At 37.7% G+C, this 26,343-nt stretch overlaps 1 protein-coding gene across 6 annotated transcripts in view; it reads right to left on the reverse strand.

Moving 5' to 3' along the window:
- LOC143186203 (nucleolysin TIAR) overlaps positions 1-26,343 on the reverse strand; it is a 588,750-nt gene that overhangs the window by 62,566 nt on the left and 499,841 nt on the right. For all 6 annotated transcript variants that reach the window (XM_076389721.1, XM_076389722.1, XM_076389726.1 and 3 more), the window contains 2 exons: positions 8,833-8,908; positions 10-112 (listed from right to left, as the gene is read on the reverse strand). In XM_076389721.1, the coding sequence (XP_076245836.1) occupies positions 10-112; positions 8,833-8,908 (179 nt within the window). The remainder of the gene's footprint in view (positions 1-9; positions 113-8,832; positions 8,909-26,343) is intronic.

A 26,343-nucleotide genomic window follows, 5' to 3' on the forward strand; every position in this document is an offset into this window, starting at 1 on the left:
AGTACTCACCTTCGGATTTTGGTGCAGGGGGTTTACGAGTCGCCCAATTCGTTCGAATACTCCTGCTACCGAGCCATTGTCCATTCATGGCACCGATGGCACTTTCCGCTTCCTGTAACGAGCAAAAAATAGTATTTTAGATCTTAAGGATTTTATTAAATTTTCCTTGATTCTACTATGAAAAGCAACTATAATGATATAATAAGGAACTGGTTCTAGTAGGAATACTTTGCCAGTAAAGACATCAGCTACAATTTTCTAATATAAGCAGTTCTTTAATAAATTTTTGAACTACCGAATTGTACAAATCTGGTAAAAATTCTCACTTGAAACATGTCCTTGTTCCATTTTATTTTCATAATCCTTGTTTTTGCATTTTGTCTGTCATTTATAATTAGAAATATTACACTCCCTAGAAACACTACGATTATTAAAGGCACTTTGCGAATTCCACTTGTGTTGTAAAAGATTTAATCAAAATGTTTTAAATGAATATGTCGAATGTAAACCATTAATGCAATGAATGAATTTGACTGACGACCATGCACGAAGTTAACCGAACACTTGCGATGCGATGTCGAAACGTTACTGCCTTGAGAGAGGCACGAAACACGTTAATTTACAAAAAGTTAATTTTCACATTCGAAAATCGCGATTTGGGCCATTTTTTATATCAACGTTTTGTAATAAAATATATTCATATATGTATTTGTATGAAATATGCAATTCACGGGTACAATTATTCAGTCGAAAGAAACCCAATTTTTGTGCACAATGTTTATAAATAATTAGCTGCTGCTGTAAAGTTAATCACGAGTATGTTATATTCTACATCTTTTTACCAGCAACGAATTTTCAAGACTTTTAATATTAAAATGAAGACCTCCTGCTAATGGCCTCGTTTCGAATTAATAATATATCCTATTACAACAATTTGTTAGTATCTCTAAAAATTTGTCCCAGCCATAGAGCGAAATTGGGGAATGGCGGTATATTAGCATAGTTTTCGCCATGAGTCGCAATCACGTTCAACATTCTGCGCAATTTGTGGACATGTAAACATCAGTTTCGACAAACTCGTATGTTGCATCCTCTATAGGTTGTAGTAACTTTTTTATAAACAAATATTTGCCACCAGCGAATACGTCAAAATATGAAATGTTTCAATATGCAAGGATTTTGCAATTACTAGGCGTTACAAATACATAAATAATAAAAGATAACAATTACTTAACTTATTTAAGTTTTATATCGAAATTATTCAGGATTTATTTTAGCTTATTTCTATCTACTTAAATATGATTTTGGTAAAATTAAGAAGTTTAGAAATAGTCTATTAAACAGGCTGTTGTGGAAATGTTAATTCTTTAGTACCAAGCACAATAACTTGAGAAATGTAATTAATAATCGATAAAAACATGGTATTGGTGGTACAATGAATTTTTTCTGTAAAACTTCGAGGTAAAATGAAAATGTTTATCCAGAAAGAAGAATAATCTTTAAAATATAATTTCTTATTTGAAATTTGACTTTACAAGATAGATAACATACTGATCCTGAGAATATCATTTTGATCATCGAAACTCACTTTATAGGTACTACGCAACTATGTTCTAGATCGTTTTACTTCGTAAATGCCGCAAGTGCAAGTTGTGATATTGTAACAGTTATCTTTTTCTTTGTATGTTATCGAGTGCCTCAGAAGCGAGCAAGGAATGGTCACGAACACTGTGCTATTTCGCGTTAAAGGAGAGATCGAGCAACCGGGAATATACAAAAAGGTGAAACATTACGAGCTACAACTGGAGGCCGTAACTTGCGGTACACAAGATGGTGGCCGTAACTTTTATTTACTACGGCTCTGATTTGAGAAGCATAGCGCGAGTGGATTGAGAAAAGTGGACTATTACTGTTCCCTGCATGGAAGTAGCGTAATAAATACATATGCACGTATATGTTACGTCTACGAAAATCTATGTATGCGCGAGCATGCATGCACGTCGAATGAATAGAAATGGTTGTTTCGACTACGAAACGGTTACTGACTTGTAAATTACTTTATGTTCCTAGTAGATTTTTCATTAGAGAGACACAGACATCTTGTGTGGCTACCGGTTGTCACATTGCAAAAGTCTGATTTATAGATTATGACTGTGAAATGTGGTAATGAAATTTTATTAAATTTGCATTTATTTATCATGTTCTGAATGAACTAAATGAACGTTACTGCAAGTAGATTTTATGATAGTGTACGTATGATTAATTAAAAAGGCTGATATTTTAGTTGTGTTCCCTGATAAACGCGTCTGACTAAGTATCGTCTAGTTCCACTTGCTCTACTAGTGGGTTCGTACTTCAGTAGTATAAGTCGATCATATCTTCTTCATCTTACAGCATCACTTCATAGAAGTACATTTTGAAATTTATTTCGCGTAAAAGTTATCTGAGCTAAGAAATGTTTTATAAAAGTGTACAGGTTTATCAGCAATTCTATTTAAGGTTCTCTCAGATTACTGCGCCAAAGTGGATTCAGTATTTTCTTTTCTGTATGAAATGGAAGAACTTTTCAAACAATGAAGTTTGAAAGATAAGCTATGCTATAATTTCGTAAATACACTTCTCCAAGCTTCTTATGATATAATATTACCAAAATATTCTTTTCCTGTTTCATATTAATTCATCGTCATCTTTCATAAATGATATAATACGTAAACTTTACACACAAATTTATTAAATAAGAATATTCAGCAAAAACCGTTGAAGTATTTAAGGCAAAGTTTTACAACAAGTTTTATGAACATTAAATCTATAAAGTATATTTTTAAAGTAATAGAAAGAATAAATGAATTAATAAAATATTTTATAAAAGAATGTCCAGAAAAGTAAATATACTTCTCAAATGTAGAATAAAAAAGTTATTGAAAGAAAAATATTTTAAAACGTTTAATAAGTACTATGTTAGTAACATTTAAGATTGCTAAATGTTTCATATAGGTACATGTATTTTCCATTAGAATAATTGAAAATATTTTTTAGCGTATCTATTATACTAACTTATTGGTAATCCTAATTGTTTTGAGATTACTAGGATAATTATAATTAATTCTCTGATACCAATTTCCAATGTATCGTCAATCAAAAAGTTTCCAAGTACGTAACACCTCAAGCACTTACCACTTCTTAATTTTCTCTAATCTCAGAACACCTGCGTTGAATTATTACCCCACATGCTCAAACTCTCTTATCTTCCCTCCACCAGCATCATCCACAACAATCTACAGCCACTCTAAACCTGCCAAGAATACGGCATTCGATGCCGAAAACTCAGAACGACCTACTCTCTCCGTCCCCACTCGTGGAATAGTTTCCGATACGGGTTAAGTTAATACACGGTTGAAATTTTCTCCAATCGCTTGCATCTTTCCCAGATTCTTCGAGTGCCACGCTCCGTCGGAATCGCAGGTCCTCGATCGCCACATCGGATTCCCCTCGAATCGTGCAAATCAGCCTTTACCAGAAGAAGCCTCGGCGAACTGGCTGGCGCGATAGGCGATAGCTATGTCGACAATGCAGTTTGCTCCAGTGGATGGTAATAAAACAGCCCGTCGTATTCGTCCATCCATAAGTCCATTACGCGATCCGTATGAAAAATAAGGAGGAACCGTGGAGGCGAGCGTCGGCAGAGGGAACGCGGCGGATGGTAAGAGCTAAAGCGGAACGGCGTTGCGTTCCCGCGGTAAGGCGTCTATAGAGAGGAGAAATGGATGTGGAATAACAGAGGACCGCACACAGAGACGCGTGCCGCCACGTAAATGCAAATGTCCGTGACAGTGCGCCGAAGACGGTGGGGGAATGGTCGGATGGCTGATGCGAAGAAGGACGGATAGGGAACCTAAAAATATTCCCGTCGCGAGGAATCCACCGAAAAGGTTGACTGTTTGAAAAGCTCTTCGGGAGTACGTACGAAGAGGGGGTGTTTCCCTTTCCTCCCGTCGGCATTCCGGCCTCCTCTTACCGCCATTTGCTCCATTTCGAGGACTCGTGGGTCCGCCTTTCGCCTCGTTTCCCCAACTGTTACCTTCCTCCGCTCTCCACGCCATCTCATCTCCTTCCGTCTCCGGTGAACTTAGCGCCGCGCCATCGGCACCCACCGTCACCTTCAACCGAGTCCCCCGCACTTCTAGGAGCCTTTATCCCTCGCGTCATCCGGCCCCCCTACCTCCTCCTCACCTCACCTCACTCGGGATAAAGTATTTCCGATTCGAATTTCCATTCCGACGATATGATGTCACGGTTAGCCTAGGCGGACCGAATGCTCGCCTCTAAGCCAATTCTAAGCCACGGTCGATAACTCGCCGCCCCCTTCTGTACCCTGGAGCCTCGACTCCTAACCTCCGGACGAGCAGAAACGGGCTCTGAATCCACCTTCGCCGTCCCCTTCCACTTTTCGTGACCGGACCGTTTATACGACACACTAGTCGGTCGTCCCAGCGACCTCGTCGCCCAGGCTTGCCTACTTCGAGCTGTCTAAGCACTCATCAAATCGAATTTCTTGCATGGTCGGAGAGGCTATAAGGTATTCGTGACTCTCGCCGCCGACACTCAGCCCACGCTTTACACGCATTACTATGTCATGGCCCAGCGGCCATGCAGCGTCCGATTACGTGGCTTTAACGAAACTCACGTCTTTTTCCCGAGGTCGGGGGTACGTGTCGCGGCTAGCCGAGCGACGGTTCGCCGTTCCCTCGTCCTGTGCGTTTAACATCGATCGAGGGCCTCGACCGACCGAGCCAACGATCGGATATTTTATGGGAATATTATGTTGGACCGTCCTCGCGAAATTTTGGAATCAACAGGGACGTGGAAATTAAGAATACGGAATGAAGTTTTTCTCGGCTCGGCGACAGTCTTCTGGCTTGGATTTTATTGACGGAAGGTTATGAAAGCTTTTTAGTTTTCTTGATTTATTGGGGCTAGATTTATTGGCTTTCATGTTCGAGTTGGCTCCGGTTGAGATGGTGTTGATTATCTTGAGTGAGGGTTAAGAGCTGGGATGTGTACGAGGGCACTTTTGTGGGCTTGTCGAGTATTTTATATGCGGATGTTCTAGTGATTTTATTCCAGTCTAGTGGTATTCTCTTCTCAATTGGGGTGAAAAAAGTGGGACAACGTAAATTGGACGCGGAAATGCGGATAAATATTTGGAATTAAGAGTGCGATGGTAATAGGTCAGGCAAAAAGTTCGTGTTTCGTGACATTTTGATTGTAAACTATAATGTTTTAATTAAAGCCGTCTTCGAAATTAGGAAGTTAATTAAGGTAGGTCACTAAGCAAATTAATAATTACAGTGCTGCTAGCAATAAAGTTTAAATATTAATTAATTATAGATATGTCATGACAGCAGAAGAAAGAACTGTATTAATTACTTCCTATTGTAAGAAGTAAAAAAAATTGTCTAAAATTGATTAGTCCTGTTAATGATACATACTTTTGTAAATATAAGGCAATATTAAAAGTTCTAACTTAGATATTTCAAGGGATGATAGGAGATTCAAATTGGAGCAGAAAAACCATCTCGGGTTTCTGAAGCTCTTTAAAAGTTAGATCGTAACAGATGCACCTAAATGTATGAAGACTATTTTGCTGTATTTCTGTCCTTCAATGAATCTGTAAAATTACAGAATCTTCTGATAGTTAGTTTAGCATATACGTATGTTAACTTTAAGGCATTATTATTGTGAAAGAAAAACAGTTTGTTAGAACAATGACAATTTGAATCTTCTACCATCCTTTAAAATATCCAAAGATAATATACATATTTGTTATACCATGTACAGTTGCATACTGTAGCTTACTTACTTTTCAACAGCGACATAGCTCAGAAAAGGTGTGTTTACCAACATACATTCTACACCAAACTGTTTTATGGTAGCAATTTACAAATTACATAAAGAAAGATAGATATGCGAAGTCTACATTTCCTTACGAGTCAATATATTATTTAAAAAAATAATATTGTATTTCTATTTACGAGCTTAATAGCCCTTTTACATCACATTAAGTACATACACACAAGAACCTTCAAAGGAGTTAACGGTGTCATTAAAAAAGTTCAAGCGATTGTTATATAAATTAGCCGTCTTTGTTAATCGAATTACACAATTTTGATCGCCCAGTGAGGTTCTAATTTGATCAATGCGAACCAAATGAGTGTTAAGCAGTTCTCTGTAAGGAACGTTCAATTTGATAAGTTCAAGAACAGCTGGACATTCTATTGAATAACTTAGAATCTTGAAAAGAAAAGTAGCAAGTCCTCGATGGTTCTTTGTCCGAGAGTTACAAGTTTTAATTAGCAAAAAGAGAGTTAAAAGTTGGTCAGCAAAAATGATTGCAATAAAAAGTACGACAACTTCCCAAGACCTGTTCCCACCTACCTCTCTAACCACGCAGATGCCTCAACTGTCACAAATCTCACCCTAAAACGCAACTCGTTAATTAACTCCGCATTCCTCGACACTGGATCCCCTTGTCGCGTCCCACGGAACACAGTTGCCCATGTAAATACCAAAAACCTTGCGCGTAACGTTCCGCCCTCCGTCCTCGAAAGATCCTCATCTCGAGCCGGAGGCCCTCGTCAACGCCGCGAAACTCGAAACGCGCGTTGCGCCCCGATGCTCATTTAATGCCCGCGATCTCGAGTAATAGGGTCGAGGTCGAGGGGAAAACAAGAATCCTCGTAGATCTAAAGCGAGCTGGGGATGTTGGACGGCCAGTGATCAGACCCCGCGATTTAGTTACGTGCACCCGAAGGATATACTGGCTGGATACGGAGGAGTCGAATGGTGGCCGTCGGGACCAGGGACGCGGGGGTTGGAGGGGATGGAGAAATTTTCGCGTGTTCTTCGAGGTTAACGGAGACACCCGGAAAATTTATACTTCGGCAATAGTAATACCGTGGGTGTGAGGCAGGTGCCGGTGGTAGTCCAGATCGATAGAACATTAAAACAGAGAGGGGAAACGAGAGGATCCGTACCTTCGGGGCAGCCGCCCCGACGAATAACCCCGCCATAAACGGGGAAGAGCCTTCTTTTACTCGCCCCTACATCTAACTTCGTCGTGATTTCCGTCGCGGATATTCGACGGTTCACGGTGAAAATCGGGGCTCGCTTTTTCAAAAAATGATGCTGTAAAGCGAGGGGTCTGCTATCCTTGCTGATTAACTGTTTCGAGGTACCTTTAACATTTGGACACTGCGAGAGTTTGTATTTGTCCTTTGGTCGCTATCGAGAGTGGGTAGGTAGGTACTTCGTGTTCGAGTGGAAGTCAATGAATATGTGATCAGTTGAGTTAGGGAGCAGTCATGCTTGGTCATCTCTATCGACCGTGAGTCACTGACCAAATTTTAAATAGAGAAAGTACAGATTTAATACAGTAATTATATTTAAGAAATTACTTATAGTGGATAACTTTACTATATGGAAGCTGTCTTTTCTACGTTTGAAATTTGGATGGTGGCTGTTGATTGAGTGGTGGTGATGATTGAGCGTGACTACTATCTAATCAGTACGAACGTTTTGATTGAGTAATGTCATAGAGAGTGGGTTAGTAAAGATTACTAAAAAACTGAGGCGATTTAAATTATTGTATCGCTAACTAGTCCTTGCAGAAAAGATGGAAAAAATGATGGAAGCATATTATCAATAATTTTGGAAGTTTAATTTATGAAAATTCTTGTACTTACTCTCAGTCTTAAGTGTCTATGTCTCTTCTAGTCTCTAGTTTCTAATCCTTTTTAGTGTATAATCTAGACCATTCCACTATTCAAAAGTCTCTAGTTCCCTATCCTAATACACAGTACAAAAAGGCAATCTATAGGTCATAGAATACGACAGAATATTAATCAAAGTGATATTTTACCTCGTACTATCATTTGAAAAGCAAAAACAAGGTAAAATTCAAATAACTGTTACTCTGTCGTTTTACACGCCCCAGAAATATCCTGGGTCTCATCGACGCGATAAATCTGAACACTTTCTCGAAAAGGGTCAGCCTAGTTCTCAAAGAATCACTATAAACACGCAGAGACACAGAAACTTTTGATTTCGATCGGAATTTTTAAGCTCTTCTGGTGTTATTCCTCGAAAGGCGAATCAGAGTTGGCATGTGGCTATTCGACATTGAGCAACGTTTCATTTCTTCCTTGATCGTTCGTTTCGGTGTAATTGCGTCGTTTTAGATTATTGCTCAGCGTGTAAATCCACGGCTGAAATAGGACGTTCTCGCGGAACTTTTTACCAGAGAAATTTTCGCGTTCACGAGGAGCGAATAAATGGTTTGATTAAGTACAAGCAATCCACTCACTGCAGAGGACCGTTCTTCTCCTGCAGTCAATTGTAATTTCGTATGAAATACCACTCGCATCTAAGAAGATTTAAGTTTTCGAAGTCTTGAATTTTTTAATGAAATTACATTTTGCAATGTTTAGTGTATCATCTATGTAAACTTAAATATGTATATTTTTTACTGATAATTTAGGCAAATACATCCTCTGTTACATAAATGTGTTTATACCAATATTTTTGAAAAATTTTTGAGTACAATTCTTTCACAGATGAATATTTATATGTTGTATATAGTTGTGCGTAAAAGCAAAACTTCATTGTGCATGCAGTAATGAATAACATTTGAACACATTCTACTACTTCTTCAGAATAACTGTATAATAGTTCTACATGAGAGTAATTCTTAATAGTGACATTAATTTCAATTTTTTAATTCGTTCTTTCGATTTACAGAACTGAAAAATTACTTAAAAGTGTTTTACAACTCACCGCCTTTTTAACAAACGAAACGAATCCATATCCCTTGGACTTGAGCGTCTGTGGATCTCTCACGACTCTGCAGTCTCTGTAATGAAAATATGGTTCTTCGTTACACATCAGTTTTTTAAAAAAATAGTGCGGTGGAAAATGAATCGTTTGAAAAAATTCCATTCATTCACTTCATATCTATTTGTATGTTAAATAAACTTTCAACTTCATAACTGAATTCTGAATGTCAATATTGGCGCAGAAAAGCTAAAATTTGATTACACCCTGAAAATAAAGTCGTGATAGATGTTTGCATAGCAAAAAGATGGTTTAAAATTCGATGGCTCGATTTCAGGCGGTATTTCGCTTATTAAGTTATCTATTTTCATGCTGTCAGGGTAATAAAAGAAGCTTAATCTATGTTGATTATATGGAGGTCGGGAAAATTTAACAATGTGCAGTACGTTCTTTTTATCTACAACGTTTTTTGTATTTTTTTTTAATACTGAAGAATAAAATAACGCGGAAATAATTTAATATTATGATTTAATATTATGAATTAATATTTTATATTAATTATTTTATATTAATTATATTTTATATTAAATATTTTATATGATAATAACAAGTGTTTTCCTGCAAAGAGTCCTATAATGCTTTATTCTATTAATACTTTATTGATTCGATATGTGTTGCTTTTACTTCACTTTTTGTGTGCTACACAGTAGATGTGATCAAAGACTATTAAGATTAAAAGAGTACCTATGATTTAAATACTTATTCTCAAGTGTCGATTAAACTTTCATTTAAAAGAAATAAATAATAAAAAGATAGTAAATAGATTTAATAACAAATATTTGACAAACGTATAGAATAAAGAATACAGAACATATTTAATAAACTCTATTGTATAAAAATATAGAATAAAAACCTGAACTGTGTAAAATTATAGATATTAGAAAATACTGTAATTGTAAAAAGCAATTCGATCGATGCAAATAATTCACTCACAAGCTCGACAAGACCGAAAAGTGTCAAACAAAATCCTCGTTCGAACAACGTTCAACTCCGATAACATATCAGCTCAAATAGTTATACGCTCTGAAATTTGCCAATAAACGCGCATAATCGTCCAGGCGTTTCAATGGTTTAACGAAACGTAATATGGCTCTCCGAAATGTCGCCCGATCGAAATCCGTTTTATTTGTTATTACGATTTAATAACCGCCTCGGCGAAGAACTCAATTTATTTCACGTGCCAGCGAGTTTCGAAGCGCCCGTGTTCCCTTGAAAACTGCCGACAACATTGTCGAGCGAGTTGGGAGCAACCCAGTCGCTGGACGCCCTCAAATTCTTCCTCATAATTAAGATTCCAGCAGCGGCTGGCAGACGAAATTAGGAATACTCGGGCACGGGGTGTAGCTGCTGGCCCCGAGTCGTTCATCTCGGCTTAAATAAAATATTCTTTCGGCCGATGGAGTCTGGCATGCGGTTTGAATAAAATTCCAAGTTATAGCCCTGACTAATTCTACGCGCCGCCTCTTCCTGGTGGCTCGTCCCTGAATTTCCTTCAGCCGCGGGCACGAGCACCCTTGGAGAGCTTCCGTTTTTATGGGAACGCGCGCTATGCACCTACTGGCTTGGATGACCAATAAGAAGATACATCGGCGTTCAAAGTGCCTTTTATGGATAACATTCCGATGTGTCCCCCTTTTACGTGGAAGAATTTTTTAAACGGCGGGGGTGCTCTTGATGGCAGATAATATGATTGCAGGCAGGAGCTTTTGGGCTGCTGATGGTAGTGATATTGATATTTTAGTAGGTCTGGGGAAAATGTGTGGGATGTTGGAGTGATCAATGTTTGAATTTTAATAGGGAGTATTTAAAGTGTTAAAAGTTGTTTCTTTCATAATCGTAAGTATAAGTGTATAACCTTAACATATAGGTATTTTTCTTTATCTAATAAATTATTAATATTGCCATACAACATGTACGTATAGTATTTAGCAAAGCATTAGTTTTCCTTTCTATTGGAGGAGTATAGACGCCAGAATGTAGAAACTGCGAACTAGAATCTAGAATCTAGAAACTAGAAACTAGAAACTAGAACCTAGAAACTGGAGCACACGGTATACTAAAAACTTTCACAATGCCACTTCTACTTTCATTGATTTTACCAAAGGATTCGAACAGCACAATTGTTCGAGTCCTTTACACTTTGTAACAATTATAATACGAACGATGTGATTCATTTTATTTGTTTTCATTGAAGATTCTGATTAAGAGAGTTTTAAAGCCAACTATGATTGCTTCCCGTTTTCATCGTTCACATAGTGTTGCGAAAAAAATAGAAGGGGAAAGGGGATGACTGAGAGTAAATAAAAAACCGCGGGACAAAGTGCAGGAGATTAGCAGGCGATGAGAGTGTAGAGAAATTAATACTATGAGAAATCCATCAGGGCTCGTTGTAAATGCATTAAAATGATTGAACGGAGGTGGTTATTGCGTTATTTTTATCTTCGTTACAGAGCCTTCCCTGTCACTTTCTCGACGTGAAAGGACCCGGACCCTTTTTTTCGGCGCAGAGCAATCATTAAACTCGCGTAATGCACGGAACATTTATCGCGATTTAACTTATTACGCTTAAAAGGCTCGGCAAAGAATATTTTCCGCGACGCGATTCAATGAAATTATGAAAAAGAGCAGTGAATATTGGAAACCGAGGGGTACAGAGGATTACTAAAAGAAAAAAAAGATAAAAGGAACAGAAAAATTAGAAAAGGGGAAGTGACGAGGGAGGAAAGCCTGAAAGAGTGGTTGCCGAAAGAAAAGAGCGTGAAAAGGGTTGAAAAAGAAGGTAAGCAAGATTATGTGATTCAAAGAGCAGTAATACACCAGTTTTTCTGCCTCGTTTACCTTCTTTCTTTTCTCATACGATTTTCTTTATTTCTACCTGCTTCTTTCGGTCATTAGAATCATTTTGATCGTTACTCATTAAATGATCGACGTGGAGTAACAAGATAGTTGAGAGAAAGAAGTAGCTGATTAAATAAAGTCCGAACTGTTGAATTTTTAGATTTTGTGGAAAGTGGTATATATGGAAGTTAATTCGAATTTTTGCACGTAAGAGTAGGTATAATTATTACTTGAATTTTTTGGACACTTACAAAAAGGTAGCAATTATCGTAGATATCTGAATATTACTCATCCGATCAATTTGCAAATGTTAAAAATTCAAGACCTTCAAAGACTAATATTTCTTCTATAAAAATGTGGATAATCTGCTATACAAATACATTTTTAAATACATATCTAATATATTTCTGAAGAAATACACATATGACTACTTATGTGTAGTAGCACAGGAAAAGTATTTTGTCCAAAAACGTTTAAAATATACTGAAATGAAATAAGTGGCAAGTATTATAAATCAATATAATCATATTAGTAAATGTTACGTACTCTAAAATTTTATGAAGTTTAATGTCGCATAATTAAATATGTTGTAGCTACATGGTGTATGCACTTCCCTTAATGCAGATGAATTTCATTTCGCGCGCCCCACGCAATCTATGACACGATGCAACAAACTGAATTAAGGTCAAGTCCGAGACGCAAGTGTTTATACAAGCAACAGTTCCAAGTAAATTTTACGCGAGCTGAATATGTTGCATAAGAGAACTGCAAATCAAATTGCGGTCAACCGTGAATTCAGCCTTCACTATAAACGCACGGTTATTTTGTTTATTCGCCACTAAATATGTATGTCCCCTGGAGCAACTTCTCAAAATTTTCAATTACACGAACTAAAATTCAAGCAAACCAGTCTCGTTTTTAATAAAAAAAAAACAGAGGTTACATGCTTTTCCTCTCTAATTTAATTTTAAATTAGTGATTCGCTCTGTAACTTTGTGTTCAGCAGTAAAGTCAGCGATTTCGTGCAAAATTATTATATACGATATTTCCCCAAACTTTGTTACTTTAAAAACTTGGAAAATCGTTATATGTCTTGGAATCTAAAGACAGAAACGATGGCGTGGGTTACATTAAAATTTGTTATGCATATCAAACTTCTTCATTAAAAGTGAACGAAGGTTTAAATATAAGTCCAGCTCACTCGAACCAGAGTAAACATTAAAAGCCAGTATTTTTCATAACCCATCAAACCTCTAAGTCAAAAGCTTCATAAACATTTCCCAGACTCCAACAACGGCTCTCGCACACTCGCTAAAGGAGCTCGAAACTCCGGCAACTTCATCAATCCCAGCCTAAAATTTCACCGGCTCACTTTCCAGACCGCAAGCCTCCCTCGAGCGAAGGGGCAGCTCGCAAAAACGTAAAAAACCCCGTTTCCTTTGGTCACTTCGAAGTGGAGCACCGACCTCAAGAAAAGGTGAAACCGTGGAGGAAAAACAGAACGTTTATCGACCTCGTTTCCCAGCTAAAACGCTTCCAGTTGAAAAAAAGCATTGAAAAAGTAGCGCACGAAAGGGGGTGCGCGTCGCCTCTTATCAAATATTTCTTACGAATTACGGAACGAACGACGCCTCCTTCGGCGTGCCACGATGGCACCCGAACCGACCCATTGTTCCCCGTGACTTTTCACCGAACGCCGGCGAATGTCACAGTACACGAGCATGAGTAATAGTCAATATAAGTTAGATGTAGAGCACGCCAGTCGCATATGTCGTTGCCCACACTTCGAGTCTCCCACCCCCCCGCGTTCTTCGCGTCCGATATAGCCGCGGAACACCCCCCGCCGTCACGTTCTCATTGCGCGTTTTATCCCCCTTCGCCATCCTCTCTGCGATACACCCCTCGTCCCACCGTCGCCCTTCGTGTCACCCTATCGCCCTTCTCGCGGCGCTCGTTCCCTCTTCTCGTTCGTCGCGGCGAGAGGCGAGGAGCGAAACAATCGCGCCGCGGCCCCGTGGATTTACGTTTCCACCGCTAAAAATCGTAAATTAATGCACGGGTTATTGACGCGATAAATCTCGAAATTTAATTCAAGTTCCATCGAGAGCTGTCCAACGAGGACGCCCATCCCTTCCTTTCTGGCCGGGGCGATACTGTCGCGACAATGGCGCGGCTTCGTAGCGCGAACGACAAAGCCCAGGTAGGATAAAGAGTTAGGTGGGATTTATTGCTGGCGCGCGATCCACGTCAGAATGGAAACGCGTGAAGTCGATGATTCAAATAGCGACTCGTAGACACCGCGTCCGGTCGGACCGAATGGCCCCGCAGCCTGTCTTCCCACGCCCTATATCAATTCCAAAGTTTTTATTCTACGCGCCTGTCGAGTACGCGATCCGCTCGGTGGTTATTTATTAGACTGAAGCCTGTCGTGTTTTGGAGCTGGAAGGGCTTCAAATTGGTTCGACTTGACGTTATGAAATTTTTGGGATCGGGGCTTGAGGTGGTTGGCTGTTTAGGGAGCTTCTGAAAGTTTGAAGTGATTTGGGATTTGGAATATGGGGGAATTAATAGGGAGATATTTTTGAGTTTGAAGTATGAGAGAATTTAATCCTTTGATACTAAAGTCTTGTTCAGATTAGTTAAGTTACTTGAATTCAAGTGGCTTGAATGTATCTGGTTTGTGGCAATTTGAACAATGTGAACGTGTTATATTACTTGACTGGAAATGTCCTTTCAAGTTTCTATTTTGTTTAGGCATGTTTAGAGTAGTCAGGTTACTTGAATTCAAGTGGCTTGGATGCAAAGTGGTTTGGGGCAATTTGATCAATGTGAATGTGTTACATAACTTGACTGGTAATGTCCGTGCAAGCTTCAAGTGAAGTTGACGTCTTTTCAAATTTTTCTTGCCTTGAAATTCATCCTGATCGATGTGTACTGTACTATACAGGGCAAATTTCAAGCAAATTGACGAACATGTGAACGTCAAGATAGCTGTCACAGGTGCATGTCTTCTTTGAAAAATACGTAACCAAATAACTAGCATGCACTCTGCACCACTTTTTCTATGTCATTTATATTGTTCTTGTGTGACAACTTACGTTTAAGTTACTTCTGAATTCAAACGACTCGCATTTAAGTAACTTGACTTGTGTGAACACAAATTTGATTAATATGAACGAGGCTTAAAATATCGAGATTGAGGTGTAGTGAGCCAAGATTACAAGTTTCGAAAGAGAAGTAATGTTTAATGTTCAGGTAGATAGTGTTTGTAAGGTATAAAATATGCATAAGGAGTAATCAGTATCGATTGTGTGAACTGCAGGAATTTTTTCGCTTTTAGGTGATAGGTATAGCGAGGTTTTCTAAAGGAAATGAGAGAGTATGGTCTGTAAGTGGAAGTAAAGTGGAAGTTTTATGTGGACGTTGGGTATAAGTGCTTTGTTATGAAGGTATAAGTAGATCTTGATTTCTACCTCGGGGAGCTCTAGACTAGAAGATTAATGGTCTAAGATCTAACACTCGTAAAGAATTTATGTGAAATGGAGTAATTACTTCATGATTAAGATTTATCAAATTTTGAAAAAAATTCCTATTATGATAAATTTGATTACAGTTAGAACACCTTGCAGATAGAATTTCATTCGATATTTTAGCATTTGATTAATATACGTGTCTCATTTACATAAATCACTGGAAAGTATAAATTAAATAAAAAAATCCCAGTAAGTATGTTACAATAAGTATATTTTAATATGTAAAAAAGGTATTCTGGTTCTATTATTTTTTTTTTCTTGGGGAATATATAATAACTGCATACTACTAAGATTCTGTATCCTTTTAAAAGAATTCTGAATCTGACTATCACTGTCACATTCTACTTGCTAGGTCAAAAAAGAATTTTTGTGCTTATAATATTATGAAATTATAACACAGTAAGAATTAGTAATTCTTTTTAGATTATTTCTTTTTACGAAATTGTTAATATTATACTAACACAGTATCCCATGACATAATTGAACTACCTGTACATAAAGCACATTTGTTTCTGTTGAAGATACTGTTATAGTAATCCTCTGAACGACCAAGTAATTCAAGAAAATATTGAACTGATCCCAAAATCAATAAAGTTTTTTATTTTCATAATATTTCTTTCATCAGTTACATTTTGTCTTTAGACATTACAAAACTAGTTGTATCAGTCTATTACTGCACATGCTCGTTCCCTTGCCCACCCATTCACTTGCTCACTCAAACCAAAAATCGTAATCCATTTAACCAATAAATTATAAAAAGTAAGTGCTTGCAATAATCATCTTAATGCAAAGATATAGAATATCCCCTGACAAGTGCCCAGATGCCATCCCTTCAGTTGTCAATATTACTTTAAAAAAATATGAGATCTATTATACTTAAGTATGATGCAAAGCTACTATCTTAAGAAGACGACCACTGCTTTCGAATTATCATAAAATATAAAATACCTGAATATTTTATTAAATACACAACTAAATACACAATACCATTAACACTTTCAACTGTTCTCCCTTGAACCTAAAAGAAAGTGCCATTAATCGAAAACCATAAAAGCCACCTTAAATACTTCCAGACAGGCCGCGCTGCTTAAACTCAGCCATTATAGGGAAAGAAGTTAAAAGGAAAACAGGAGCCAGTCTTTTCTGAAAACGTTGTCCAGGCGTGCATATAAAACAGCAAGAACGCGACAGCGGGGACAAGCAAAATCGTGTCGTCTTTTTATCAACGAGCCACGCTCCCGGCCAGCGAAACTTTTCCGCGCTAACCGTCATCCGTTCATCCCCTTTCATCCGCTGTCGGATACTCCGCGGCAATCTAGATACCACGGAAACGGTTTCTCACCGTCGTCATCGGAAGAGAACTCCGACTCATTAATTACTGATAATAAAAAGGAGGACGCGTCAGCACAAAAATCTTTGTACCGCGAAAATCCTCACCCTTATCGTCGTGCAGGTAAGAAAACGAACGGAACCAAAGAATATCATTTTCGAGAGGGCGGAAGCAGCGGGGTACGACGGTAGGTATGAATGCTGGGGCTGGTCGAGCCTCATCAATCTACTCTCTAATAACTCGGGCAAGACCACCTCTGCTTGTTCGGCTCGATCGTTATCATTGCTCATCTTAGCTCACTTCTGCTACATCGCTCAAATATTATTCTATCTACGAACTGTTCGCAAATTCCTCGAGCAAACTTTACGGGAAAGTACTCCTCGTCAAAACAGAGTAATTCATCATTAGAAGCGACGCGAACTTGTTGTTTCCCACTCGGTATACGCTCTGTTTCTTGGAAAACATGAACTGGAATATTTTAGATATCGTAGAGTTAATTATGAGAGTGCGTCGATAGGTTCATGAAATTAGGAGTTTAGAGAGAAGTACGTGAAACGAAGGCAAGAATTTATCTTTGTTGATTTAAGGATTTAACATGTTGGCTGTAATGTCACTAGGTAATAATCTTTATAGTTAAGATTGATGAAAAGATATTATTACATTAGCTATTCAAAAAAGAGGTTAGAAATATATATTTTTTAAAACTAGCTCTAACATCATAATTCTTAGGATAGTTGCTGAAATCGAGTTACTTATTCTCGTAATTTTAATGACATGTTAATATGAGTCTCGTATATGTTTGATTAAAATTTTAAAGAATTTCACCATCCAAAATTCGAATTATTTACCTTCAAGGTTTCAACTTTTAATACGCAAGCTCATTATTGAGACTTGGTCGAAGTGACATTTTCAGCTACATCTCCGACAATGTTTTCACGAATTTGTTAAAAAATTAATATACGATGCAGAACATCCGTAAGGATTTAATAAAAAAAGTAACAGAACAGTTTACCATTTACTTGCTAAATCACAGTAAAATAAACTTCATAATTTAGCGAAATTCTGAAAAATTTCTGAAGCATAGTGCCATAGCAGCATTACCATTTCGTCATTTTCTCCTGTCCGTGTTAATGGTTCTTTGTGTGTATAGATGGTAATTACATGTGCATGCATAAACAATGGGCAAAAAGCGAACAGATATATCGAAAAGTTTTACCAGACTCTGACAGAGTTGTGCAAAATACCTATTTGAAATAGAAGAATGTCATAAATATTTCTATTTCATCAAACGATACATGATACTGTAAATAAAAAATTTTTTAACACAATTATGGACGATAAGATAAATAATATTTCAATTAGATACTTCAATACAATACTCATAGAAATAGTACATATTTGAAATAACCTCTTCATTTGTTATACATGGAAATACCATTTCATTAGGAAGTAATCTATTTGAAATAGTCTTGAAATGGTCTAGGGAAATAGTAAGAATACCGATATGAGGAGAAACAAGGGGGAATGAGAAGGAATGAACACAGCAGGAGGAGAAAGAGGTAGTATGTATGAGAAAGAGTGAAACCGAATAAGAAGAATGAACGACACGAACGTGGATGTCGAAGAAAAAGACAACATCTGAGATAAAGTAGGAACAAACAAGGAAGAAATACAAGCTAATCCGACTTTCAACATAATAAGACCGAGTGAGATGCATATTTCAACTGCCACTCCATCTATGTGCTTGGAATATACTTACTATTAGAAACAGTCCAGTAAAATAGTACTTGTTAGGTGAAACACTTCAATTGCCATTATTTCTACTAATCTATTTCAAACATTCCCCAGCTCTATACCCCGAGAAACAAAATAGTCTCAAACAATGAACACTAACTCGATCCACGAAGGAAATCGAGTCTCCCCTCATCAGTCCTACCCCTCTCCAACTTTATCCCCAATTCCAAAAAAAAAGCCACTCCACAAATGCCCCACCCAAAACCCACAATTCCGCAAGAAGAGCCGCGCGTCTCATCCCCTTTGCGACGAGTTCGCGGGCGAATGTTCGACTCTGGGAAAAAGACTCGGCAAAAACGGGAAAGAAAAACACGAAATGACGCGGCGGGGTTCGATCGACGAATTCGCGAAAGAAGAAAGAGAGACGTTCGATATCTCGGTAGTCCTTGAAACAAGCCACCGCTGAGCTAGACGCGGACGGAGTTATCGCGCTGATGGTAGAAACCATTCCGGTATCGGATGAAAACGAAAGGGCGCGCGGCGACGGGTGGGGGGGAGAGAGAGAGAGGAAATGGAAGGGGGAAGTTTGCTTACTTTTCACTAAGTGCACTCATTGCCGAGCGCGCGAACTAATTGTCGGTGGGATAGGTTGGCCCCAGCGCGGCGGGGGTGCAAGAGGGCGAGGGTGGTCGGGGGTGAGGGGCGGAGATGGGGCTGGGACAAAGTCGTGTGCTCGCCTGCTACCCAGGGACTCTCGAAGATTCTAGAGTGGGCTTCGATTTCGAGATCGCGATAAATGAAACGGATCGTCGTGGAAATGTTCTCTTTCTACCCTCGTCTGCCGACGGCCCGTTCGGTATTTTTGCCCTTGTAAACCGCTTATTAACGTTCGCGACGGTACGACGCAGCCTCGTCTATCGCGACCACCTTTTTTTTTTTTTTTCTCTCTTTTCGTTCGTCTCACCCCCCGCCCACCCCGCGTGGCCTCCCCTTAATTCGTCGGGATTTATACTTCGGCGAACAGTGACTGGAAATGTCGAACGAGGCTAGGACCGTTCCAGAGATTGATTTATGACGCTCGCGAAATTTGGTATGCCGTGATCCGAATAATTCAATCGGGCCGCACGCGTGACTAAAATCGACTAACGTAGATTATTTGATGTTCTTGAATGCAGGCAAGCATACTGGGCGAGAGAAGCGATGGGAACTTGAGAATCATTCGAGCGAAGCGTCGAGTTCGTAATGCCTTGATGTGCGAGGGGTTCTTAAGGTGTTCTGGAAAGCTTTATGGGGAAGTTTCAATTGGTTAGTCTCGTTTCCTTTTTTCTCGTTTTGGTCGGGTATCAGAGGAAATAGTGTAGTCGTGTATGATGCAAGGAGGAGCTATAGTATGTCATTAAAGAGGGAAAATGTTTAATTGTGTAAGTTATCTGTCCAGGTAAGTTAATTTGTTAATAATTATGGAAGTATATTTCTGTTGCTTCTGTCTTATTGTTTCTAGTAGGTGTAGTAGTTGTTAAGCATGAGCATTTGTTTCGATTCTTGAATTCTAAAAACTGAAATAAGGTGAATATTAGCGTTTTAAATACATATCTATAAAGCATTTTAATGTAATTTTTTAGAATGATTGTTGTAGCTAATACGTGTTGTATTTCGTGTTCTGAGAAATGAAGTCTTAATAATTGGATAAGGAGTGGAAGATGCACGAGACTTTTTCGTGAGATTTTGTACTGTCACGTATATTATTGACTTATACTACTTCGTATAAGGTGCATACCTCAAATTAAGTAGTACAAGTCAATAATAGATGACTACACAAGACAAATTCTGGTTCTACCCTTATTAGTACAATTTCAATTATATCAATTTCATTACATTATTGTATTTTTATTGCACACAGTCCTATTAAATAGAATTTGCAATAAATGATACTGAATCAAGTGAAGTGTACACATGCTCCATACTCTTTCAAAGACAATTTCTTCTGATATTATATTTTACCAAATATTTCAAATGGTCTTCAATTAACGAAAAAGCTATCGTCTACATAAAAAACATCCATGGTGCATGTACGTAGGATGTTTATTTTGTCTCGTGTTTCATGAATGATTCTTCCCTGTTATAACACTGTAATATTACTCTTTCCCAATATACAATTTTGTTTATTTTCAGAACATCACAAATATAATACTGACTGCACATGCAAACGTAAAATTCATTTTTTTTTTTCGATATCTGTAAACATGTATATGTATGTGTATGGCTTTTAACATGACGTCACTTAAATCGAACGCTGCTTCCGTATACATAATTTACTTAAAATGTAACAGTAACAATTTATTTTCTGTACCAAACTGTACACACTATCGGTAACCTACAATTATTTATTTACCGAACCAATTTGATGGCACAAACATTTTCATCTAAAATGTATTTCGTATTTTTAAAACGATTCACCGCAACACAGTTCAGCACAAAATGCTTTCGAAAAATTTAATACTTGCTTTAGTTGAATATAAAAAAAAAAAACACTATTCTGAGACTTAGTTTTAAGTCAACTAACCTGTCACAGATTTTTCAATGAAAGCCTCAATACCTTAAAGGGTGACTGACATTTAATCTTGCGCAACAGCCAAGTTAGAATACCTGACACAATAAAACGTCGTGTAATCGTCATTCCGAAACAATAACCTGTGCGCATTGAACCAGAAATAGGCTTCTGACAGCGGATTGCTGGAGCAGTATAATACACTGCTGTATAATTACCGTGCAAGCTCCTGCAGCGGGTTTGTCTTATTTAACTTCTCGGTAACTGTAATTATCCTGTTTAGTTTAAATGCAAGTACAACACCGGCTTTGCACGGAATAATTTGCCTTTCTTAAATTTGACTTCTCGAACACTTCGAAACTGCTTTTGATTACTGGATTACGATAAACTCCGACAGATTACTGCAAGGCTTGGTTCGTTCTCAACGAAGGGAACGCTGTGAATTCGGTGGTAGCGTGAATTTCTGCTCATTATAATAACTTTACAAAGTACCTTGAACTACATTATTGTAAATTTATTTGTAATGTTTCACTGTTTCAGAACATTATGGAAGAGAAAACTTAATCTTTATTATCACTGTTTCTATTGGAGATAAGATATATTTGCATAGTTTATGTGATTTATTGTTTAGCAAACACTGTATTGTCTATATGTACAATAAATTTGTAACTTTAAGTAACGTTGACTGTTATTAAGTTGTTTCATTTATTTTAACGCGTTTCTTTTATTTTAAGAAGCATTATTAGAAACACTTTTTAACGTGTATGCGTCTGCAGATCACGTGATAGGCATAATGTTATGAAAGCTTCATAAAAAATTAGTTTATACATCCCACTGTTTCTAGGACATTGACGTGCAATAAAGATAGCAAAGCACTTTGCATAATGTTTAAATTGATGCTAATTAACTCTTTACTTCGAGTCTCTATGTACAGGTGAAAATTGTATTTACACAATTAAGAACGAGAATTAATTTACTGTGTGTTAAATAATAGTAATAAAACTGTTTAACATGGGCAAAGAAGTAGAACAAAAAACGTACTACCGGGTCAGTTAATGAATTAATAAAACCTTCAGCAAGTACGCTAGTACAGTGCTCTAAGAATATAAAAAATCTGAATTATGTTTATATATGTAACTCGCGCCATTAAATATCCATATTAATAAATTGTATATAAAAATATATGAGATCTGTTACAAGTATGCAAAAATTGCATAAAATATGAATAGTATTAATCATAGAAAGGAAATACTTGTCAAGCATTTTATGCTAACCACCATTTTTCCTCTCCTCTTCCTTCCTTTTATAAAAGTTATTTACGAAAGCGTTAAATACAGTTTTGCTGACGATCAAATTAGCGTAAAACAATCGAACGCCGATCGATCCACAGCTCGACAGTCAATAACGCTTGCCGATAGCATTGTTAAAGACACAGTATCATCGTCGACCATTATGAGGAGCCCTTTTTACCCCCTGCGTTTACACTGATTTACCTTTCATCCCGTATCGCCCTCATCCCCCTTTCGCCATTCACCCCTATAACCGAAGGGTTAACCGCGTCTGGCGTAAGCGAGATTATTACTTAGATAACTGGGAAATTAACTGCAAAATGCGCCGTTTTACCACCAGCGAAACCGGGTTATGATAATTTTAATAACATATTTATTGCTCCCCGACTGTCCACAGGCGAGTGCACAAAAGGCTACAATAGGAGCGATCCGTAAGCGAGGGCCGATAACGCGCCGCTGATTACGTTCGCGCTATTTTGCGAACTTCGTTGGCGCCGAATTCGTTCGGGCGGCAAGCCAAGTATCGGGAATTTATGGGCTTCCTCTGCACTGGTGCGTGATATGCGTGTAATGTTTACGATATTATGCGACTCGTATTGTCGTTTCTCTAATTTCGTTCGATTTTAATGGTGAATTATGGCCGCTCGATGGAATTAGTACAATGTGTGCTTTTTAGGTAATACATTCCGCGAGTGTTAAAGGGCCGCGATTTCGGTAAAACTGTAAGGTAAATTTTGATTAGGTGTTTGCTAATAATAGTTAGACTAGGGTTCCTTATGTGTTTATGGGGAATTCTAATACCTTGAGACCTATAGAACTGATATAATATATAAAAATGTAGAGGAGAAGGTGTTAATAGTGAACCCCATTTTGTTTTTTGACGACTTTTCTCAAAGTAATGCATCAAATGATTTAAATTTGGCTTTAATTTAATCCTCATGTATTCCTCTCTTGTATTTAAGAACGCTAAGTACACTTTGTAGTTCTTGAAGGATGAAATAAATCTCTAATTAGATTCCGCTTTAATTCTATTTGCGCCAGTAAATATGAAAGTAGTCCAATTTAAAAATTGAAAGAACTTAAATTTCTCAGTTATGCCGTATTGCATCGATATTCATCACAAAATAAGTCAGAAATTCAGCTCCCTTAGATTTTTTACTTGCAATTATATCATCTTCGTAATTACTGTTACATTTATGAAAATAAGAATTTCCCTAAGCATCTACAGTCTAATATTAATTCACCACAGTGTATTATTAAATACTCACACAAATTAGCTTATGGAAAGATCTAAAACTCAATCTAAAATTCTATATAGACATTTCTCAATCCCTCAAGTCTCACAAGTTTAATTTACAAACTGATCCTAAACCTTGGTTCAACATAATTATCCACTCAGAAGACCCAAGAATAAAACATATTAAAAGAAGCCTGAAGTACCAAAAAAGAAACACGTAACAATATCCAACCTAAAGCCTTAAAGAAACAATTTCTCGAAAGGAGAAAGGCAAGGAACGTACACTCGCCCAATAAAAGCGTACACGGGAATAAAACAGTGTATCATTCGGGTCAGCGTTGTCTTCCTACACCGAACGTAGGTTCTCGGTGAATTGCAAGCATCGAGCGTTTTCGCCGATCTATAACTCTCTTAATGTCCGATGATCGAGGTAAAAAGGATGTCGCGCGAACGTATAAAACCGTATAACAGTAAAGTTCGGCGGTAGCGGTGCTCTCGGCGCGGAACGAGCCGCGTTATTACATCCAGGTTCGTTGAAAAATGTAATTCCCGCGAAACTGCGGGGTTAAAGCTACCTGGGGGGGGAGGGAAGATGTTACGTGTGTTTCACTTGGCATGCTCCGTCGTATAACACTGCGACGCGATCCGCTGGTTACCGTAACGTCCCTTTTTGTGTCACGTGGAACGGCGGAAAGCTTTTTGGCCGAAGAAAAGGGCAAAAGAGAGTCGCGGGAAGTTGGGGGGCCCGAACAAATGGGCGAATTAATTAAAGCGCAATTTTAAAATGCAACGGCCGCTAAAACGGGCTTAACGAAAAATAAACAGCTCGTAATTTTCTTGAGTCACGCATTTCGTTGCATTAACCCTCCGCTGGTGTTCTCCCGCGGATATCTCGCTGCGTGCACCTTTTAGTCGTAATGAAACCCACGCTGCTGTTTGTGATGCGTTTATCATGTCGGGAGTCCCTTGAAAAATGCGACAAATGGATTTGATGTATCCTGTTAAACTTCCAGCTCTGGCTCGAGCGAAATTCAGCCAACAGGAAAATTCTTTTTGAAGATTTTTAAAATGCTTCATGTTTGTCTGGTGTTTTAGTATTACGTTACCTAATGTTGTTTAAAAGATATTTTCGCTGTTTAAGATAATAATGAAGGATGTAGTATTTTCTTCCTGTAGGTTTATTATTTGTTCAGGGAGTTAGAGCAAGGAATATGGTTTTCAATTCACGATATAATGTATAAATTTTTACTTTATGAAATGTGTTAGTAAATGCAAGAATACTGTAAATAATTAGTCTATAAGAGAAAATACTTTAAATAATGTCAAAACATAGGATATACAGGATAGTGAATGTAGAAAGGAGTTTACAACGACAGAGATTTTATTTGTCATTAATTAATTACTTTAGTACCTGATACAAGTTTGCTACTCACGCTTAATATGCGTAATGAGTTTATAAGAGTAGCTATATGTACATACTGTATATTTCCGAAACCAATTCAAAAACTTGTAAGTAAACTCATCTATTTTACCCAAAGTAGCAGGAAGAAAAATGAGAATAGTTAATACTGAAAAACGGAATTACCAACGAGTGTATAAAAAGAAATCATTCTATTCAGAAAAATAACGTAGATATGTACACTGTACACTCACTCGATGAAATCTTTCAATACTATGCCAGTTTAAAATTCATCACTGTACATGCTGAATAAATATGAGAACACTGAAGTATTTTCAGTCCAAATAAACGACATTGTTTATTTTACCTTACAAAGATTCGAGAACCATTTAATGAACCCTGCACACAGTGTGATGTAAATTAATACACTTCTATCATATTTAAACGTAACGCGAGCCAATATTAAAGTGAGATACTGTATTTCTGATGGAGCAATCGCGTATGAACTGTTACGAGATCGTTGCATGTGAAATGGTAAACGCCTGTTCCTTTTAACGGTATTTGCCCTTTCAGTTTCCAGGCGTTTTATCACCTTGGCAAAAGGCAACCCGAATAATCCAGATAGTTGTGTATGGATCTATGTCATAAGACTTAGCGATGGGTTTTAATGACGCTCGTTTTACGAACGTATCGCTATCAACGGGTGGCATACGCGCTGTAACGCCAGTAGTATTCTACGCGTTGTCGAACGACCAGCGGCTCGAAAGAGGCTATTAGCCTGTGTAGTACTTTTGTTTTGAGGCATGGAAAGAACCCTCCATCCCCCCTACATCCCTTTCCCTTCCCCTTCCTACCAGTCGTCCACTTCAGCGCTCGTGTTGCTCCATTTTGGACCACTTCACGATATTCTGCTCGTAATTGCATTACTGTTTTATGACTTTTAAACAGCGTCTGCGGGATCACGTTAAGATTGGAACGAATATCCTAGTCGTTGAACAACGAAATTTGATTATCAGATGCGCGAACTTCTGATATAATTTTGCAGCCATCTTTTAATTATGTTCAGCGTATGCTCGTGATTCGGGGATTGCTGCTGTAACGTGGATTCTGTATCTTTATGGTGGTATACATATTACTGAATTAACCCATATGCATTGTATAAATTAATAATTATCACGTACAGGTATAGGTCAATTAATTTTTATCGCAGAACGGTGTAATTTGTGTTTTCATATAAGCGTGTATATTTTAAATATTGTAACTCAAAGTCAGTAAAATTATGTATTATGTAAATTGAATTCTTGTCAAAAGGTAATTAATGATCAAAACGAAATTTCGAGTTAAACGAACCTGCACAATGTACAGGGATTGATGGATCTATTATTATGTTATAATGTGTATCTTAGAATTTATTTTATATTTTTACAAATAGATTTTCAGATTTAATTATCTATACGATGCTTATAACGAGCATTTTTGCTTTGACAATTTTTGATTGAGAATAGTGTTGCAATTTTAGAGATATTGATTTCTTATACATGACCAC

Source organism: Calliopsis andreniformis, chromosome 12, assembly GCF_051401765.1.
Source record: "Calliopsis andreniformis isolate RMS-2024a chromosome 12, iyCalAndr_principal, whole genome shotgun sequence".
NCBI lineage: Eukaryota > Metazoa > Arthropoda > Insecta > Hymenoptera > Andrenidae > Calliopsis > Calliopsis andreniformis.